Source organism: Macrotis lagotis, chromosome 1 (genome assembly GCF_037893015.1).
Source record: "Macrotis lagotis isolate mMagLag1 chromosome 1, bilby.v1.9.chrom.fasta, whole genome shotgun sequence".
Classification (NCBI taxonomy): Eukaryota; Metazoa; Chordata; class Mammalia; order Peramelemorphia; family Peramelidae; genus Macrotis; species Macrotis lagotis.
Genome location: NC_133658.1, coordinates 577778431 through 577796086, shown reverse-complemented (window position 1 = coordinate 577796086; position 17656 = coordinate 577778431). Strand labels below are relative to the sequence as shown.

The 17656-nt window shown below is 38.3% G+C and overlaps 1 protein-coding gene across 1 annotated transcript in view; it reads right to left on the bottom strand.

Moving 5' to 3' along the window:
- PDIA5 (protein disulfide isomerase family A member 5) overlaps positions 1–17656 on the bottom strand; it is a 173947-nt gene that overhangs the window by 38971 nt on the left and 117320 nt on the right. Inside the window, exon 11 of the mRNA XM_074214668.1 lies at positions 10764–10900. Within this exon, the coding sequence (XP_074070769.1) occupies positions 10764–10900 (137 nt within the window). The remainder of the gene's footprint in view (positions 1–10763; positions 10901–17656) is intronic.

Genomic DNA, 17656 nt, shown 5'->3' with positions numbered 1-17656 from the left:
TCAGATTCAGAAAATGACTGATACAGAGCTATCTATGGAAAGGGAAGCATTTTATGACCAAAGAAGAGATGGAGAACATCATTAAAAACAAACTAGATAATTTTGATAATTTACATTAAATTAAAAAGCTTTTGCACAAACAAAACCATTGTAACCAAGATCAAAAGAAATGTAGTAAACTGGGAAACAATTTTTATAACTAGTATTTCTGACAAAGAACTCATTTCTAAAATATACAGAGAACTGTGTCAATTTATAAAAAAATCAAGCCATTCCCCAATTGACAAATGGTCAAAGGATATGCAAAGGCAATTTATAGATGAGGAAATCAAAGCAATCCATAGTCATATGAAAAATTGTTCTAAATTATTACTTATTAGAGAAATGCAAATTAAAACATCTCTGAGGTACCACCTTACCTCTCAGACTGGCCAATATGACCAGAAAAGACAATGATCAATGCTGGAAGGGATATGGGAAATCTGGGACACTAATGCATTGTTGGTGGAGCTGTGAACTCATTCAACCTTTCTGGAGAGCAATTTGGAATTATGCCCAAAGGGAAATAAAAATGTGAACACCCTTTGATCCAGCAATACCACTACTGGGTCTATACCCTGAAGAGATCATGAAAAATGGTAAAAACATCACTTGTATAAAAATATTCAAAGCAGCCCTGTTTGTGGTGGCAAAGAATTGGAAATTGAATGATTGTCCATCAACTGGGGAATGGCCGAACAAATTGTGGTATATGTATGTTATAGAATATTGTTCTATTAGAAAACAGGAGGGATGGGAATTCAGAGAAGCCTGGAAAGATCAGCATGAACTGATGCTGAGTGAGATGAGCAGAACCAGAAGAACACTGTACACCCTAACAGCAACATGGGTTGTGATGCTCAATCTTGATGGACTTGCTCATTCCATCAATGCAACAATCAGGGACAATTTTGGGGTATCTGTGATGGAGAATATCATCTATATCCAAAGAGGGAATTGTGGAGTTTAAACAAAGACCAAAGGCTATTACTTTTAATTTTAAAAAAGCATCTTATTATGTAATTTTGCTATCTTTTATATTTTATTTTTTCCTTAAGGATATGATTTCTCTCTCAACACATTCAATTTTGTTCAATTTGTAGCATGGAAACAATGTAAAGATTATCAGACTGCTTTCTGTGGGTGGGGATGGGGGGAGGGAAATGAGATGGGGAAAAGTTGTAAAATTCAAAAACAAAAAATAAACAAAATACTGTGTATAAATGTGAGATGTTACTTAATCTGCTTTCCTACTTTTCTTAAATAAGGTATTCTTAAGTAAAAGGTTGCCTTTTTTAGAATAAAGGAATTTTTATTGGTAATTATTTAAGTGGAAATAGAATCAGATTCTATTATTTTTCTGAAATAAGTTTTAAAATATCCTCAGGAGAACTGATAGGCTAGGTTAAAAGGTCCACCATGGTTAACGTTTAGTGACCACTCTGAGATCCAGAGAGCCTCTTTATAAGTTATGGAATCTTTTCTCCTGGTATGCCTAACAATATTGAACCTAGATAATAAACAAAAGAATCTTTCTTGCTTTAAGAAACTTATAAAAAGGGGAGCTCCCCAGCCTCCCCCGTCACCCATGTGTACATGACACTGTGAGGGATGTGTGACAAACACAGCCCTTGATGTCAGTTGGTTTTGGGAAAGGCCAACAATATCCAGCAACTCTATCAACTTTATATAGGAAATAAAATAATTAAACTGTGTGGTCAGAGTTTGATGCAAGTGCTCCCTATGGGGATTTGATTTTGTAAGGGGAGGAGAATGACAGGCAGGAGAGAGTTCTACCCAATTTTCTCTCTCCCAGACATAGCATGAATGGATCCTTCACCAGTTCTTCTTTGGCAGGTTAAATGTAGTACTCAGGGTGGAGAAAGAAACAATGAGGAGACTAGCCATTCTTATCACGGGCATCTACTAACTTTTTTTTCCCTTAATGTTCAGACATATCTTACTGTGTATTGAAAATTTCCAATTGGAAGCCTTGCAGTTATCTTAAACTCCATATATAAAACTAAATTCATTAATGAGACCCCCAAAGTTGGATCCCTCTCCAACTTTCCTTCTTGTGTCCATCATTCTCCTAGTTATCCTGTCTCAGAAGCTTTTCCTTTGTTCCCAATAGCCAGTCATTAAAACCCTAATGATACATTTTTTTCAAAATGTCTCACACTTATACTTTCCTTTTCATTCTTATTTCAGCTACCTAAATTTTTGCCCTCATGCCGAGAATATTGTAAAATTGGCCTAATTCATCTCTGCTTCCAGTCTGTCCTCTTTATAAACTGAATTTAGAATCTAAAGACATGCATCTGAATCCCTTCCCTGCGATTATCTGAGTGAACTATATTAAGTCTCAACTGTTCTAGGTCTCACCTTCCTCAGCTAGCAAATGAGAGGCCTGAACTAAATGCCCCCTGTGTTCCTTCTAGGCACTAAAACTATAGACTATTCCCAAATCAATCTTCCTCTATCACTTCCTTGCACAGAAATCTTCAACTCTTTCCTACAGGATAAAGCTTATTATTCTTTAGCTGGTCATTCATAGCTCTCCATGATTTGACCTTTCTTTGCCTTATCTAATGATACACTCCTAAAAGAATCTGACGCTTGAATAGTTTATTATATTTTCTAAATATAACATAATTCATTCCTACCTGAACTCATATAAATTTCACCAATTTGGAATGCCTCCTCTACTTCTTCCCAACTATCTGTATCCTATGAATCAATTGATGAACAAATACTCATCTAGGGCCTGCTTTAAGTCAATTATGATGTTGGCTGCTGGGGAGATAAAGATTGAAACAATTTCTCTTCCATTCTCCTAGGCCCTACTCAAATTCTATCTATTCCATGTAGCATTCCCAGAGCATTACAGACCTAGAAACTTGCTTCTCGACTCTTGGCACTCATTCTCTGATGTTCCATTTAACAAATAATCACAAATTTGCTTTGCTACTGTCCTTGTATTTTTTGACTTGCAATAATTAACTTTCCTCATAGATAGGTCTTGCCCTTGCCCCAAAAGGCTGTGAACTCTTTGAGGGCAAGGTCTACTTCTTATATGTTCCTAAGTGCTATTATATGTCCAAATTCTTGCTAACTTAAAGTGCTTGATTTTACCCTAAGTTACAGAGAAATAATTTACTATATTTGTATATTCTACTGGCCCCTGCCTCCCTTAACCCACATTGCTCAAGAAAATTTATATAGGAGTATTACTAAATTCTTACATTATCTCAAGTTCCTTTTCTCAGATTTAGAAATTACTCCAAATCATCTTGAGTCTTATGATGTCAAGTTCCCCCCCCCATCAATTCCTAGTATCTTAAACAAAAGAAGTGGTAGCTGATCTATATACTTCTGCAAACAAAGTTTCCAATGAATGAATGACAAATCAATAAAGATGCTGACTCAGCATTGGCAAAGCTTTCCTCCCCATAGTGTTCTGGTCCTGGGGAGGGGGTGGGGGTATAAAAATATGCTATAATTTTATCACCAAAAATTAATGCAGTTTTGGTGGAACTATTAATTGATGAGTCATTCTAGAAAGCAATTTGGAACTATCTCTATAAAGTCAATCAACTTTGCATCCCCTCTGACCCACTGATACCATTGGTCTACATCCCAAAACATAAAAAGGAGAAAAAAAGACCTATTTATACAAAAATATTAATTGGGGCTCTTTTTAGAGTAGTATTAGTAAAAAACTGGAAACTATAAAGTTGCTCATCAATTGAGGTGAACAAATTATGGTTTACAAATGTAATAGAATATTATTGTGTAATAAGAAATTATATAAGGCACAATTTCAGGAAAAAACCTTAGAAGAACTGAATGAAACAAAGTCAAGTAAGCAGAATCAGGAGACAATTTATATAACACTGTAGAGAAACCAATTATTTTTATTTTTATTTTGCAAGGTAAGTGGGGTTAAGTGGCTTGCCCAAAGCCACACAGCTAGGTAATTATTAAGTGTCTGAGACCGGATTTGAACCCAGGTACTCCTGACTCCAGGTCTGGTGCTTTATCCATTGGGCCACCTAGCCACCCGAGAAACCAATTTTGAAGGATTTAATAACTCTGACTGAAGAAATGACCAACCACAATTCCAGATTACTGATAAGGAAGACTGCTACTCACCACTTGGAGAGAGGTGAATGAAAGATATGTAGGACCTGGCTGTTAGGGGAGGCTGTTTTGCTTGACTGTGTATATTTGTTGTCAGAGTTTTGTTTTTCCTATTTCCCCTCTCTAATTCTATGGAGTGGGAGAGGGGCAACCCCCTACTCCCATTAACAAAATATAAAAAGAAGAGAAGAAAGGTCATAAGGAGTCACAGACAAGCAGGACAGCTTTGAAAGTTACACATGAAATATATGCTTAAAAAGCAAGTTTTACAAAGTATAGTTGTAGTTTCCCACACAATCTTTCCTATTCTACTATATATATACATATACATATACATATATATATATATATATATATATATATATATATGTATACACACACAAGTTTATTTGAGTTTTAAGTTCTGAATAAAAAAATGCATTTAAAAATTCCTGTTGCCAATAAGGCTACACCACATACTGGCCTTTGGGAATTCCACATTCCCCAAAGGCTGTGGGATATGCAGCTAAGAAGCAAGTGATAAGGGAATCCGCTAGGTTGCTGCTTTTGTTTGCCTTAGTGATTGTGATTTGATAGGCCATTAAGTTTTACTGTCAAGCTTCCTTGCTGGAGGGGTTTTATAATCTGCCTAAGTGCTCTCACCCTTACTTTCTTAGCCTAACCCAGAAACCTAGAATCAATTCCTTCAAAGCATGCCTCCCTTTTGCAGCAGGACTGTCAACCTCCTATCTAGCTCCAGGCTTTTTAGTTTGTTTGGATCCAATAAATTTCAATTAGTTGTCAGGCCTTAACAAGTATCTACTAAGTGGGGGTTCCAGAACTTCCTGAGGGTTCTGGTTGGAGAGCCTGCATGGCATAGTGATTAGAGTACTAGACTTAAAGTCAGAAAGACCTAAGTTTAAATCTTGCCTTTCATACTTTCTAGCTACGTGGTCAAAAACATTATTTGCTGCTCAGCCTGTTTCTCACATTCACAATGAGAGGAACACTCTCCTGCAGACAGTCACTCAGGTTCACAAGCATGGGAGTTATATTTGACTTTTCTTCCTTTCTCATCTCCCTGCCCACCCCAGCCCCACAAAGGAGTGGTGAAGTTTTATTCAGAAGACATAATTAACTTATTTTGTATCAATATCTGTCTCTTCATACACACGGCTTACCCTAAAATAGGCCCTTGTCACCTTTTGTCTGAATTACTATGATGGTCTCGGTCTCCTACTCTCTCTCTCCTTCCAATCTCTGCTCACTCAAATTAGCTTCCCCATTGTTGCTAAATTAATATTTATAAAACATAGATTTTGATCATCAGAGCCTATAGTTATGTGGATGGGAGTTTTGATTTCTGTTATGAGATGGAAGCTGGAACAACAGATGGCCTGGTATGGAGACTGAGACCAGGATGGGAAAAATGTATCTCAACTGTATTGTAAGAATCACCCTTTTCTCCAAAATCATATGGTTAAATCAAAAACACACACCCTATACCTAGAATATGTTAGCCCAAAGTGCCTTACAGGTTTTTAAAGATCTCTAGATAGAAGGACAAGATCCCACCAAGGGGAAAAAAGGGGGTCATTTCCTCCCATATGCAATCTTTGCACTCCCTTCTCATCCCATTGCCAGATAAGGATAATGGAGACTGGTATGGGATAGGCTGTCACCGTCCCTATACCGCCCCCCCCCCACTCCCTGCCCACAACTGATTAACTATTTCTTATTTGCACTACCACACTGTGAATAAAACAGCATCTTTAAACCATTTCTGAGACTGGGCAGTCATTTGTTCTGTGAGTTTCCTCATCATGTCCTTTTGACTTCAATGAACAAAATGTGCCTCCCTAGCCACTATTTCTAATATGTGTAGCCCTCCCCTAATCAGTATGTAACCCCCCTGAGGGAAGGGACTATCTTGTTATTATTCTCTGGTACCTGGAGCATCCCTAGCATACAGAAAGTATTTAATAAAAAGCTATTTCATGCATTTATTTAACTGTATACAATGGAAGTCAGAAGGACTCAGCTGCCCCAATACAGCAAGACTGGGAAGAGCATCCTGATTTTGAAATGAGGGAGGAAAAGAGCTTAGATCCTGTCTGATTCAGCCAGGGAAAGCATCATCCTTGAATTCTCCCTATTTCCCTACCACTTAGTACATGGGAAAAATCTACTGGCAAATTTATTTACTGAATTTACAATTGTTTTCCACTGCAAGGTAGAGATGACCCGAGATTCCTGATGTTCTACCAACAGAATGAAACTTTCTTTCAGTGGATTCAATTAAGTTGAAAAGGTTTTGAATACAGGTCCTGCAATTGTCACTCCAGGATCAGCCTAGTGAAGTCAAGAACAGTCAAAGACTTAAAGTGATAACTTTTTTGGGCTTGAGTTAACTAATGAAATTGTTCACTAAGATAAAGAGAGAATGCAATCTGTTTTAGCAGGAGCAAATTCCATACCACCAAGATATTGAGGTCTGAGTTTATTTAAAACACACCATTGGGGCAACCAGGTGGTGCAGGAGATAGAGCACCAACCCTGAAGTCAGAAGGACATGAGTTCAAACCTTACCTCAGACACTTAATAATTAATTGTCCAGCTGTGTGATCTTCAACAAGTCACTAAACCTTACAACCTCACCTTAAGCCTTACAACCCCCCCCCCCCAACACACCATTAATATTCTGTATCTGCATAAGCCAGCTTCAGAATGGGACCATCCTCAAAAGTAGGGTTAGCATTTTTCTAATAGAGAACCAACCCATACCAGCCTGCTCGCTGGGACACCACCCTCACTTGTATGCCCTCTGACCTGGGTGACCCCATGCATCAAATGCTCTCCTACTTCACCTAGCCTCTGGTTTCCTTCAAGTCTTAGTTCCAATCCCACTTTCTCCAAAAGTGGTTTCCTAGGGAGACTGCCACTTGCACTGCATATATCTTATATGTACAGACTTATCTGCAGGTTGTCTCCCCCATTAAAACGTGCATTCCTTAAGGGCAGGGACTAGGCATTAGCTTTTCTCTATGCCCTTAGCTCTAAGTTTACAGTAAGCACTTAATAAATGCTTGATGACTTATCACTGACTGACTGTGGTTAATAGATTCTTTACCATTCTGGTCACTCTTCAGTTTGTTTTAACATGTGGCCCTCAGCTCTGAATATAATCTGGATTTGGAATAAAAATTCCTGGGCACAGTGGAACCTTTTACTTCCTCCATTTGATCACTCCATTTTCATTAAGATAGCCTAAGGGATTATGTTAGCACTTTTTGGCACTCAGATCACTGTGATGTCACACTTGACTTGTAGTTAGTTAATACCAGGAAATATTTTCACATGTACCACAGCAATGATAGGATTCCCTGCCCAAATTGAGTCAACTGATGTTTTTAACCTAAAAAAGCAGAATTTCACTTGTATCCCTTTTCAATTTAATCTTGTTAGCTTTGCCCCATTTGTTAAGCTTGTCAAAAACTGCTATGAGCACTAATTCTATCATATGAGCTATTGTCCCCAACTTTGTGTCACTTGTAAATCTGATAAACCTTTTATTATATCTTCTTCCATGTCATCAGTGAAAATGTTGGGCAGGACAAAGTGCTGGGACACTGCTATGGAAAGACCAACTTTTAGATTCACACAGATGATATAGCTGTTCAATAACCATGAAGCATCTGTTAGCCCATCTTTTTCTATCTTTTCATAAGGTTGTATTTCTGTGTGTGTGTGTGTGTGTGTGTGTGTGTGTGTGTGTGTGTGTTACATGCCTCAAATGGCCTTCTATCAAATGCCTTGGAGAAATCCAGATAGATTACTTCTACAATACAACCTGATCTCTCAGTCGAAAGTGGGTAATGAGGTTCTTCTGAAGTCCTAACTTGATCCCAGATTCCTATCTTCCCCACGTGCTCACATACTATTGATAATTTATTCTGGACATGCACTGGGGATGGACAGCAAGTTCCTGGGCTGTAGTTTTGGGGTCTATGTTCACAAATCATATCCAGTCTCTACTATTTATTGTGATTTTTTTAAAGATTACTGGTAGTGGTTCTTGCTTATAATCTTTGCACCCTGGACTGAAGAATCAAAATCATTTAAAGAAGCTAGGTGTCATTTTGCTTTTTACTTATCTATCAGGGTTTCCTATTCCCTCTTAAGCACATTCATTCTACTTTTTCCAATTAAATAATCATTTTCCTTGATGGAGAAGACACAAGGGAATATTTTGGGGAGGATTAATTAAGGGAGGCATGGCTGCCCACATGGACTCTTTAGCAGGCAGGTCAAATAGTGCTGCTAGTTAGCCTTTTTTTTTTAAGGTTTTTTTTTTTTTTGCAAGGCAATGGGGTTAAGTGGATTGCCCAAGGACAAACAGCTAGGTAATTATTAAGTGCCTGAGGCCGGATTTGAATTTAGGTACTCTTGACTCCAAGGCCAGTAGTCTATCCACTGAGCCACCTAGCCACCCCCAAGCCTTCTCCTTTTTACTCCACTAACCAAAGAGAAATGAATCCAACAGAATAGTGGAAAGAACAATTGATTTGGAATCAGAGGTTCTGAGTGCTAAATAAATATCTGTGGATGATTACCTATAGGGCAACCATCAGATTGCATCATATATCACAGAAATGATCTCTATTTCTCTGCCTAATATGCATTGAACTTCACCTCTATGATCCAAGAAGAGATGACTGTACTGGGAAGAAAAGGGTGGGAGCCAAGCTGCCTGTGCTCAAATACAGGGCAAATATCAGTTGTTGCAGTGCTATGTGAATGCCTAAGACTGCCAAAGGAATAATGACAAAAAATATTTATTTCTCACTCAGAAGTGTTAATATGAGTGCAATAATATTTTGAAGAGAGGTATGAAATTTATTCTCACCAATTAGAAGTCCTAGTACTTAGAATTTTACAACAATTTATAATTTTTATATAAGGAATCTCGTAAATACATACACTCAAATATGCCGTCAAGTCCCTCCCTTCTCCCCAAGCTGCATTATGTGTACATAACTAGTTTTAAGCACGTGCAGAAATGTTGCTGGGTTTTGAATGCAGAACAGAATTCTATTTCTGACCTTTACCAGGGTGTTGGGTTTTCTTTGGAGATAGAACAAGATTGTGGGGAGAGAGATTGAAGCAGACAACCTTATAGAGCTTCCCAAGCTAGAAATAGTCAAGGACCTTTTATCCTCTGTCTTTACTGCTGGCGTAGGTGACAGGGGTGGAGGAGGGGGAGGAGGGAAAAGAACAGGGAGGAACCATTTTCCTCCAGCTATGGGGAAGTAAATTGCTTCTAAACTTGCTTCCATCAGCAAGTCTGAGAATGGCCTGGAGAGAACTTTTTAGCCAGTGAGGTGACTGCAATGCTGCCTCTGTCCTAATGAGCTAGCTTTGGGGAATGCTGGAGAGAGTTACTGAATAAGAAGTATATAAGAGGTTGATGGAATGACTACAATGCCAGATTTTTCTGTTTGCTTGTTTTTCCCCCAACCCTACCTTAAAGCACTGCCCCTCTGTCCTAGTCCAGTCTTTCTGATCTAATCTCTTCCTCACAAATAATTGTGAACATTTCTTCTCAAGGCATCAATTTCCTCTCTCCTATGCAGAGATACCACAAGAAGATTCTAGTGATTTCTAGCATCAAATTCAGATGTTTAATCCATGGTTTTTAAGGTTCTCCTTTTTTCATTACCTGCTTTTTCTTATTGTTCAGTGATTCCCTGACTGAAGTTTTCTTCCTGATAGGTAAATATGTTACCAGCTCTGGGCTTCCACCTTCAAGTCTTACATAAATTACTTCAAGCTGGAGTTACTTTCCCCACTGCTATCTCTCTGTTTAGGATCTCTCTCTACTTCCCAGGAGTTATTTCACATGTTTTAAAAATCTCTTTTTTTCTTTTTTCTCATTCCCTTGCTGGTACAGGTTATTTATAGAGATAAGGGAGAGAGATCAGGGATGGAAAGAGAAGATGACATTCAAACCACTTTATGTAATGGTGGTCCACGAACTATGGTTTTTGGACTGAATCATCAAATAGACACAATGCTGCCCTTTCCTTTGAGCTTTTCTCTAGGACCTATTTATTCCATACCCTTTCCCCTAATCCCTTTCCCTGGGTGTCCCAAGGACCAGCAAAGGGCCTAGGAGTACTCACACAAGTTCGAAAGTTTCTGAAGCTAATTCAAAGCTAACCAATAAACAAAAGAATGTATTATATGACTTCTGTTTGCATCATATTCCCTTCCTTTGTGATGCTTAACACTGAAAGGGCTTCACATTTCTAGAGCACATGTTGCATGAATAGGGAGGGGGACAACTCACTCCTAATTCCTAACTCAGTTAACTCTTTGAGCCTCTACTGTGAAAATATAATTGTATAATTAGTGAGAGTATAACTGCATAATTATTTTTGAAGAGAAGAACTCAATACAGTGCTGTGCACAATTAATAAAGACTTCTGAATGATGACTATTATAAAAGGTTGAACATTTCAGAGGCCATGTTCAGATTTCAGCTGAGGTTGTCAAGACAAGGGAGGGGATGAAGAGTTGGGGGAAGAAAACATTCCACTCACATGGGGCATGGAACATGATGAGTACAGAGGAGTGCTCCTTCACAAACTTGTCAAAGTCTTCATCTGTCAGGTGATAAACGACGCTTCCCTCGTCTGCCCAGGAAGCCTCAGGGACCTGGGGCTGTGGTGCTTGTGGACTGGAAGACCAAAAACAGGTAGAGCTGAGTGGATGTCATTTGTCAGCCACAGGCTACAAAAAAGGACCCTGGGGTCCTGTGCAGAGCCAAGCCCCACCTCACTAATCTCAAGGGCCAGTCAAAGGATGAGGACAACAATGATTGTGCCATTGGGGGGAAAAACACCCTTGAGGTGAGACTTGTAGGAAGAAAAGAATGGCAGAGAGCCTTTCCTTTCCCTCTGCTCTTCTCCAAACTGATGAAATTTGCTTTTATCCTATTACAGCAAATATATTTTTATTTATGACTCTTAAATCAGCTTAGCAAATTTTGCTTCTTCTGAAGGGTTTAGGAGCTTATTTGCTTTCTGTCTTTAGCAAAGTAGCAAGAATCTATGGAGAACAAGGAACAGCCATGGTAAACGTTGACTCCTGAGTTTGTCTCACCACATGGCTAGAGGAAAGAGGGATAGAAAAGATGAGTTGAACTGGGCCTATACCCTGAAGAGATGATGAAAAGGGGTTAAAACATCACTTGTACAAAAATATTCATAGCAGCCCTGTTTGTGGTGGCAAAGAATTGGAAATCAAGTAAATGTCCTTCAATTGGGGAATGGCTTAGCAAACTGTGGTATATGTATGTCAAGGAACACTATTGTTCTATTAGAAACCAGGAGACATGGGAATTCAGGGAAGCCTGGAGGGATTTGCATGAACTGATGCTGAGTGAGATGAGCAGAACCAGAAAAAAATTGTACACCCTAACAGCAACATGGGAGTGATGATCAACCTTGATGGACTCGCTCATTCCATCAGTGCAACAATCAGGGACAATTTAGGGCTGTCTGAGATGGAGAATACCATCTGTATCCAGAGAAAGAATTGTGGAGTTTGAACAAAGAACAAGAACTATTACCTTTAATTTAGGAAAAAAAACCCCTGCTATCTTATTGTCTGATCTTGCTCTCTCTTTTACTTTATGGCTCTTTTTTAAGGATATGATTTCTCTCTCATCACACTCCATTTGGATCAATGTATACCATGGAAACAATGTAAAGACTGGCAAATTGCCTTCTGTGGGGGTGGGGGAGGGAAGTAAGATGGGGGGGGGAAATTGCAAAACTAAAAAATAAATAAAATCTTAAAAAAAAGAGGGTGGCTAGGTGGCTCAGTGGATAGAGCATCGGCCCTGGAGTCAGGAGTACCTGAGTTCAAATTCGGCCTCAGACACTTAATAATTACCTAGCTGTGTGGCCTTGGGTAAGCCATTTAACCCCATTGCCTTGCAAAAAAACCTTAAAAAAAAAAGATGAGCTGAGATAAATTAATCCTGGATCAGACTAGGGCATGGAGGGGAAGAGGATTCTGATTCCCGAGAAAAAGGGAAGGATAAGTCATCATGAAGGAAAAGATCCACAAGAGTGTGGAGGACTGTGAACTTTCCCTATGAAAAGGGATTTAAGTGGACTCTGATAAAGCGGTAAAATCTCTTAAGTCCCTGGATGCAAAATTGCCCTGAAGCTCAAAATATCTGCATTAGTGACACATACTCCCAGTTGCTTCCCTGCTGCAAATTTCATTTTCGAAACTTGCATGTTTGCTAATACTTAAACCCATTTATGCTGATAGATGCAAAATGGAGTCATTGCTATCTGGTTTGGACAAGTTTTCAACAACAAAACCAAGATTCTAGGACAAGAATGTTCAGAATTCTGTGGCTAATAAAACAGAGTGCTCCCCATTTTTTCACAGCAGGCTATAAACATGATCTTCTCCTCTAGGGTGCCCTCTGATCCAGATCTCACTGTCAGGCATGGAAGGCAGGGGCATTGGAGACATCTAGAGAAAAGGGCCCTTCTGTACACCAAGTGCACAGCAGTCCTTTGGCAAAGGCAGAGAATTGGTTTAAAGCAGGTTTAGGAAAGAATCAGACCAAGCTGCCCCCTAAAGTCTCTGGCAGCTTTAAGTCTGAAATTCTGTTAATGTTCCTGTACTCCTAAGGAATGATGAATGTGATAAATTCAGAGAAAAGATGAAAAGACTTGTATGAACTGGTACAATTAAGCAGGCAGAACCAGGAAAACAATGCTATTAACAGAAAAAAAAATAACAAAAAAGAAAGTGAATGCTGAATAAATATAATGATGAAGCTTGATCCCTTAAAAAAGTAGAGAAAATTTAGTTCTCCTCCCCCTTTTTTTAATGTGGGAGCTTAAGCATGTGGATTATTGCATAAACTACCAGACAAGATGAATTTAAATAAAGTATCAGGCTTGGAATCAGGAAAACCTAAATTCAAATCTGGCCTCAGACACTTAACTAGTTTAAAGTGAGGAAAATACTATCACTTCTTTCATGATTGTGAAGATCAAATGAAATAAATATTTATAAAGCACTTAGCATAGGACCTAGCACATAGTAATATATTCTTTTCCGACTTCCTCTTCCCTGAACTTCATTTTTTCCTTCTTCCTTTTTAAGGTTTGGTAACAAGGGATAGCTTAGTTGGTAGGGAAGAGGGAAAGATCTATTTAGAAATATATGTGATGTGAAAACAAATGGCAAAAGAAAGTTTTTTTAAAGGGAAGTACAGAGAAAATTTAAGTATACTTCTGTAGCCTTAATTGTTCTATCTCTATGATAATCACAAAATCTGTAGTCCCACTGTTTCTGTATTCCTAGGCAGTTTCAATGACTTCTTATATAAGCACCTCTAGTTGCAGGGAGTATAAATCAACCAGAGGGCATGCCATATTTTGTCCCAGAATGAAACTGGTTCCTGTATTTTTGTTATTTAGTACCTGTTTCTTCTACTTGACCTTTGGATCCTGGCCCTTTGCTCACTTTCACAGCAAGTTGGGGCAGATCCTTTCCCCTGCACCCTTGGAACTAGCCCCTTGACTTGATGTCCTGAACTTCATCTTTGCACTGCCTTCCAGGTTTCCAGGCTTTTGACTTATTCTCATCAGAATTATAGCTTTCCCTGATCTCTACCTGGACTTCTTAGTAACTGGGCTTGCTCTAGTCAACTGACCTCACAAACTGACATTTTTGTCTGAACTTCTAGGTTTCTGTACCTAGGGCTTGCTTCTGATTACCTGTTCCCTTGGAAAGCTTAACCCAGGGTTCACTAGTTTTGATCATCTGCCTAGTTTAACTTTGATATCATTTTTCTACCTAGTTATAGGACTAGGAAAAATCTGCCCTTCCAAGATACTCAAAGATAGGTACATAAGAAAACATAGATGAAACAATTTATTCAAAATTTTATTTAAATAACAGCAAATTTCTTGGGATACCATACAACTTCCCATTTCTTCAATTCCTCTTTAAAAATCTTATTTCTAGAATTTTCTTTTCCTTCTCCTTTTGTTTTCTAGATATTGACAATCCCACTCTTTACTTCCCCTCAGCACAAAAGGCTGCTGAATCTTGATATTTTCCTATCTTATGTGACTTTTTTTTTTTTTTTTTAGGTTTTTGCAAGGCAATGGGGCCAAGTGGCCTGCCCAAGGCCACACAGCCAGGCAATTAAGTGTCTGAGACCAGACCTGAATCCAGGTACTCCTGACTCCAGGGCTGTTGCCCTATTCACTGAGTCATCTAGCCACTCCTTATGTGACTTTTGAATCAATGGAGTTCACAGGATGAATCCAGGTACAATGACTAAATTTCTGATACTCAGTTCTATTTAAAAAAATTATTTTTTTCTTCAAAATACAATCTTAGTGTGCTATTAACATTTTCAAAGGTACCAAACTGAAAACTGCTATGTTAATTCTGGTTTGTCCCTCACTTTGAGGAATTAAGTTTTCCATTTGGCCTAGGGAGAGCTGTTTCACATGGCACCATAGAAGTCAGTGGTCCCTACAAACCAAAATCATACCTGAAGTAGTCTGCACATGTTTTTATGTTGAAAGACAAAAAACAACAATGCTTTAACAAAAGGGTTAAAAAGTCTTCCCCCCCAAAAAAAACCTTATTTTTCCTAGTTTGCTTTTAATGAGTATAAAAAAATGGAATTATATTTAGGCCAAAAACAAGTTATTTATTAGCTAAATTCTACATTTCTGGTCTAGAAAATTAGCAGAGGAGCTAGACAAAGACGTAATGTGGGAGCAAAGATTGAGCTCCTAAGTATGGGATTGTAGAGGCACATAATTCTCACCCAGAGCCTATGGTTGGAGATGGTTTTCCAGAGTGAGAAAGAAACAATCAACAATTCATTCCAGAAATATTACAACAAATGCACAAATATGGGAAATCTTCAGGTCCAGTTTTAGAAAATTACCCAGTTGCCCACAATCTTCTGAAGGTTACAACCACATCTCTCCATCCTCCTCCCATGGCATCTGACTACTGATATCTAGGTATTTTATCCCACAGACTTGGTGGAAGAAAGGTCATGAAAAGAACCAGCTCTTCCTGGTTCTTCTTCACTCTGCATATTTAAAAGCAAATCAAGTGAGCACAGAAAGTATAGGAGAGGGGCAGCTAGGTGGCACAGTGGATAGACCACCAGCCATGGAGTCAGGAAGACCTGAGTTAAAATCCTGATTTAGACACTTAATAATTACCTAGCTGTGTGGCCTTGGGCAAGCCACTTAACTGCATTTGCCCTGCAAAAACCTTAAAAAAAAAAAAAAAGTATAGGAGATCAACAACAACCTCAGGATGAGATCACAGTCATCCATCCAGCCTTTGACAGATCTCAGTGAGGACTGAAAACAGCTAGTAAGTCACTGTTATCTAACTCTTCTTTCACCTGGCTTCCTGGTATGGGGTTGGGGAGTGGACTCTATGCTCCAGCCTAGAGCAAAGTGGGTTATGTGTTCCCCATTCCACGACATACCTACCAACTTGGCAATCCAAAGACCTTTGTCCAGTTTATACCTCATAATTATAATGTTCTCCCTCATAACTTCTGTCTTCTTTAGAACAACCCCCACCTTCCCCAGATGAGAATTCTTACTTAATGCAAAGCAGCTTAGAGTCCATGAAATGGAAAATATCTTTTCTTGGAATCCTATGTGTTCTAGAAGTACATGAGGCTATGGATAAACACTAAGTTATTCTGGGAACTACCAAATTTCATTAATTTTAAATATTTACTCTTGGAGACATGACACAGTGAATAGGGAGTCAAAAAGAGCTGGGTTCAAGTTCAACCTCTGACAAGAGTCAAGAAAAACAGACTAATTTGCATAATTGGAAAGGACTATTAATTGAAGAGTTAATATTTGAAAGAGGGAGAAGAAACAAGTGTATCTAACACTTTCAAAAGGGTATTGAGAAATTTAAACAGTAAAAACAAAGGAATGAGAGTAGATTGGTTCTGTTCTGAAGGTTTTAAAAGAGGGATAAAGGAAGGGAAGGCAAAGAAATAAACATGTTAGTCTAGAAAGCTGGGAGGATGAACACATTTGCATTTAGTATACTCAACTCTACAGGCACAAACATGGAGGAAAAAGTGGACACTGGATGAACCTCACTCTTATTTGGACTAGACAATTACACACAAGGGGTTGGTGTAGCAGACAGAGACTGAGGAATGGGGGTTTTAAGAAGGGTAATACTGGAGGGTTGTAAACACACCTATGTCCTAATCCTGAGGGAGAGATTAAAAGAAAAAAGGAAAGATTAATAATCTAAGGAGGGTGCCCATTAATTGAAGAATGGTTGAATAGATTGTGGTGTATGAATACCATGGAATACTGTTGTGCTACAGTCAGAACAGTGGCCAACTACCTCTCCAGAGGACCTATGATAATGCATACTACCAGCCTCCAGGCATGCGATGAACTTAAGGTACAGAGAGAGACACATTTTTAGATATGGTCAAGAAGTGGATTTGTTTTGATTAACTATGCTTATTTGTAACAAGTATTTTTTTTCTTTTGAGTTTCAATTGGTATAGGTTCAGGAATATTGATGGCTATGTCAGAGAAAAAAAGAAGTAGGATCATTGAACTATTATTTTTTATAATTTAACATAACTTTTTGAAGGTATGCAGAAAGTAAAAGAGAATTCAGAAGAATGCAAAAGGAAGTAGGTTCAACACACTGAAAGCAGTATGTTGAACTTACATATTTTTTCCAAAAGCAAATTACTCACAGATTTTTAGTATACTCTTTATGTTTTTGCATTAGATATGGAAATATTCATTTTTTTCTGTGCTGGTTAAGTCCAGAATAAAAATATTAAATAAAAAATTTAAAAAAATTATTCTAAGCCTTAAGACCCTTAATCCACAAAACCTTTCATCTCTACTCTAAAACCTTGACTACTGTAGTACTATGAATACCTATGACAACCAACACAAGCTCTCTTATCTATAGTCTAAACTCCAACATATCTTTATATGACTCTCTTTACAGGTTATTTCTTTTTTTTTAAAATATATTTTTATTAAAGATATTATTTGAGTTTTACAATTTCCCCCAATCTTACTCCCCCCCGCCATGGAAAGCAATCTGTCAGTCTTTACTTTGTTTCCATGTTGTACCTTGATCCAAATTGGGTGTGAGGACAGAGAAATTATATCCTTAAAGAAGAGACATGAAGTCTAAGAGGTAACAAGATCAGACAAAAATATATCTGTTTTTTTCTAAATTAAAGGGAATAGTCCTTGAACTTTATTCAAACTCCACAGCTCCTTATCTGGATACAGATGGCACTCTCCTTTGCAGACAGCCCAAAATTGTTCCCGATTGTTGCACTGATAGAATGAGCGAATTCTTCAAGGCTGATCATCACTCCCATGTTGCTGTTAGGGTG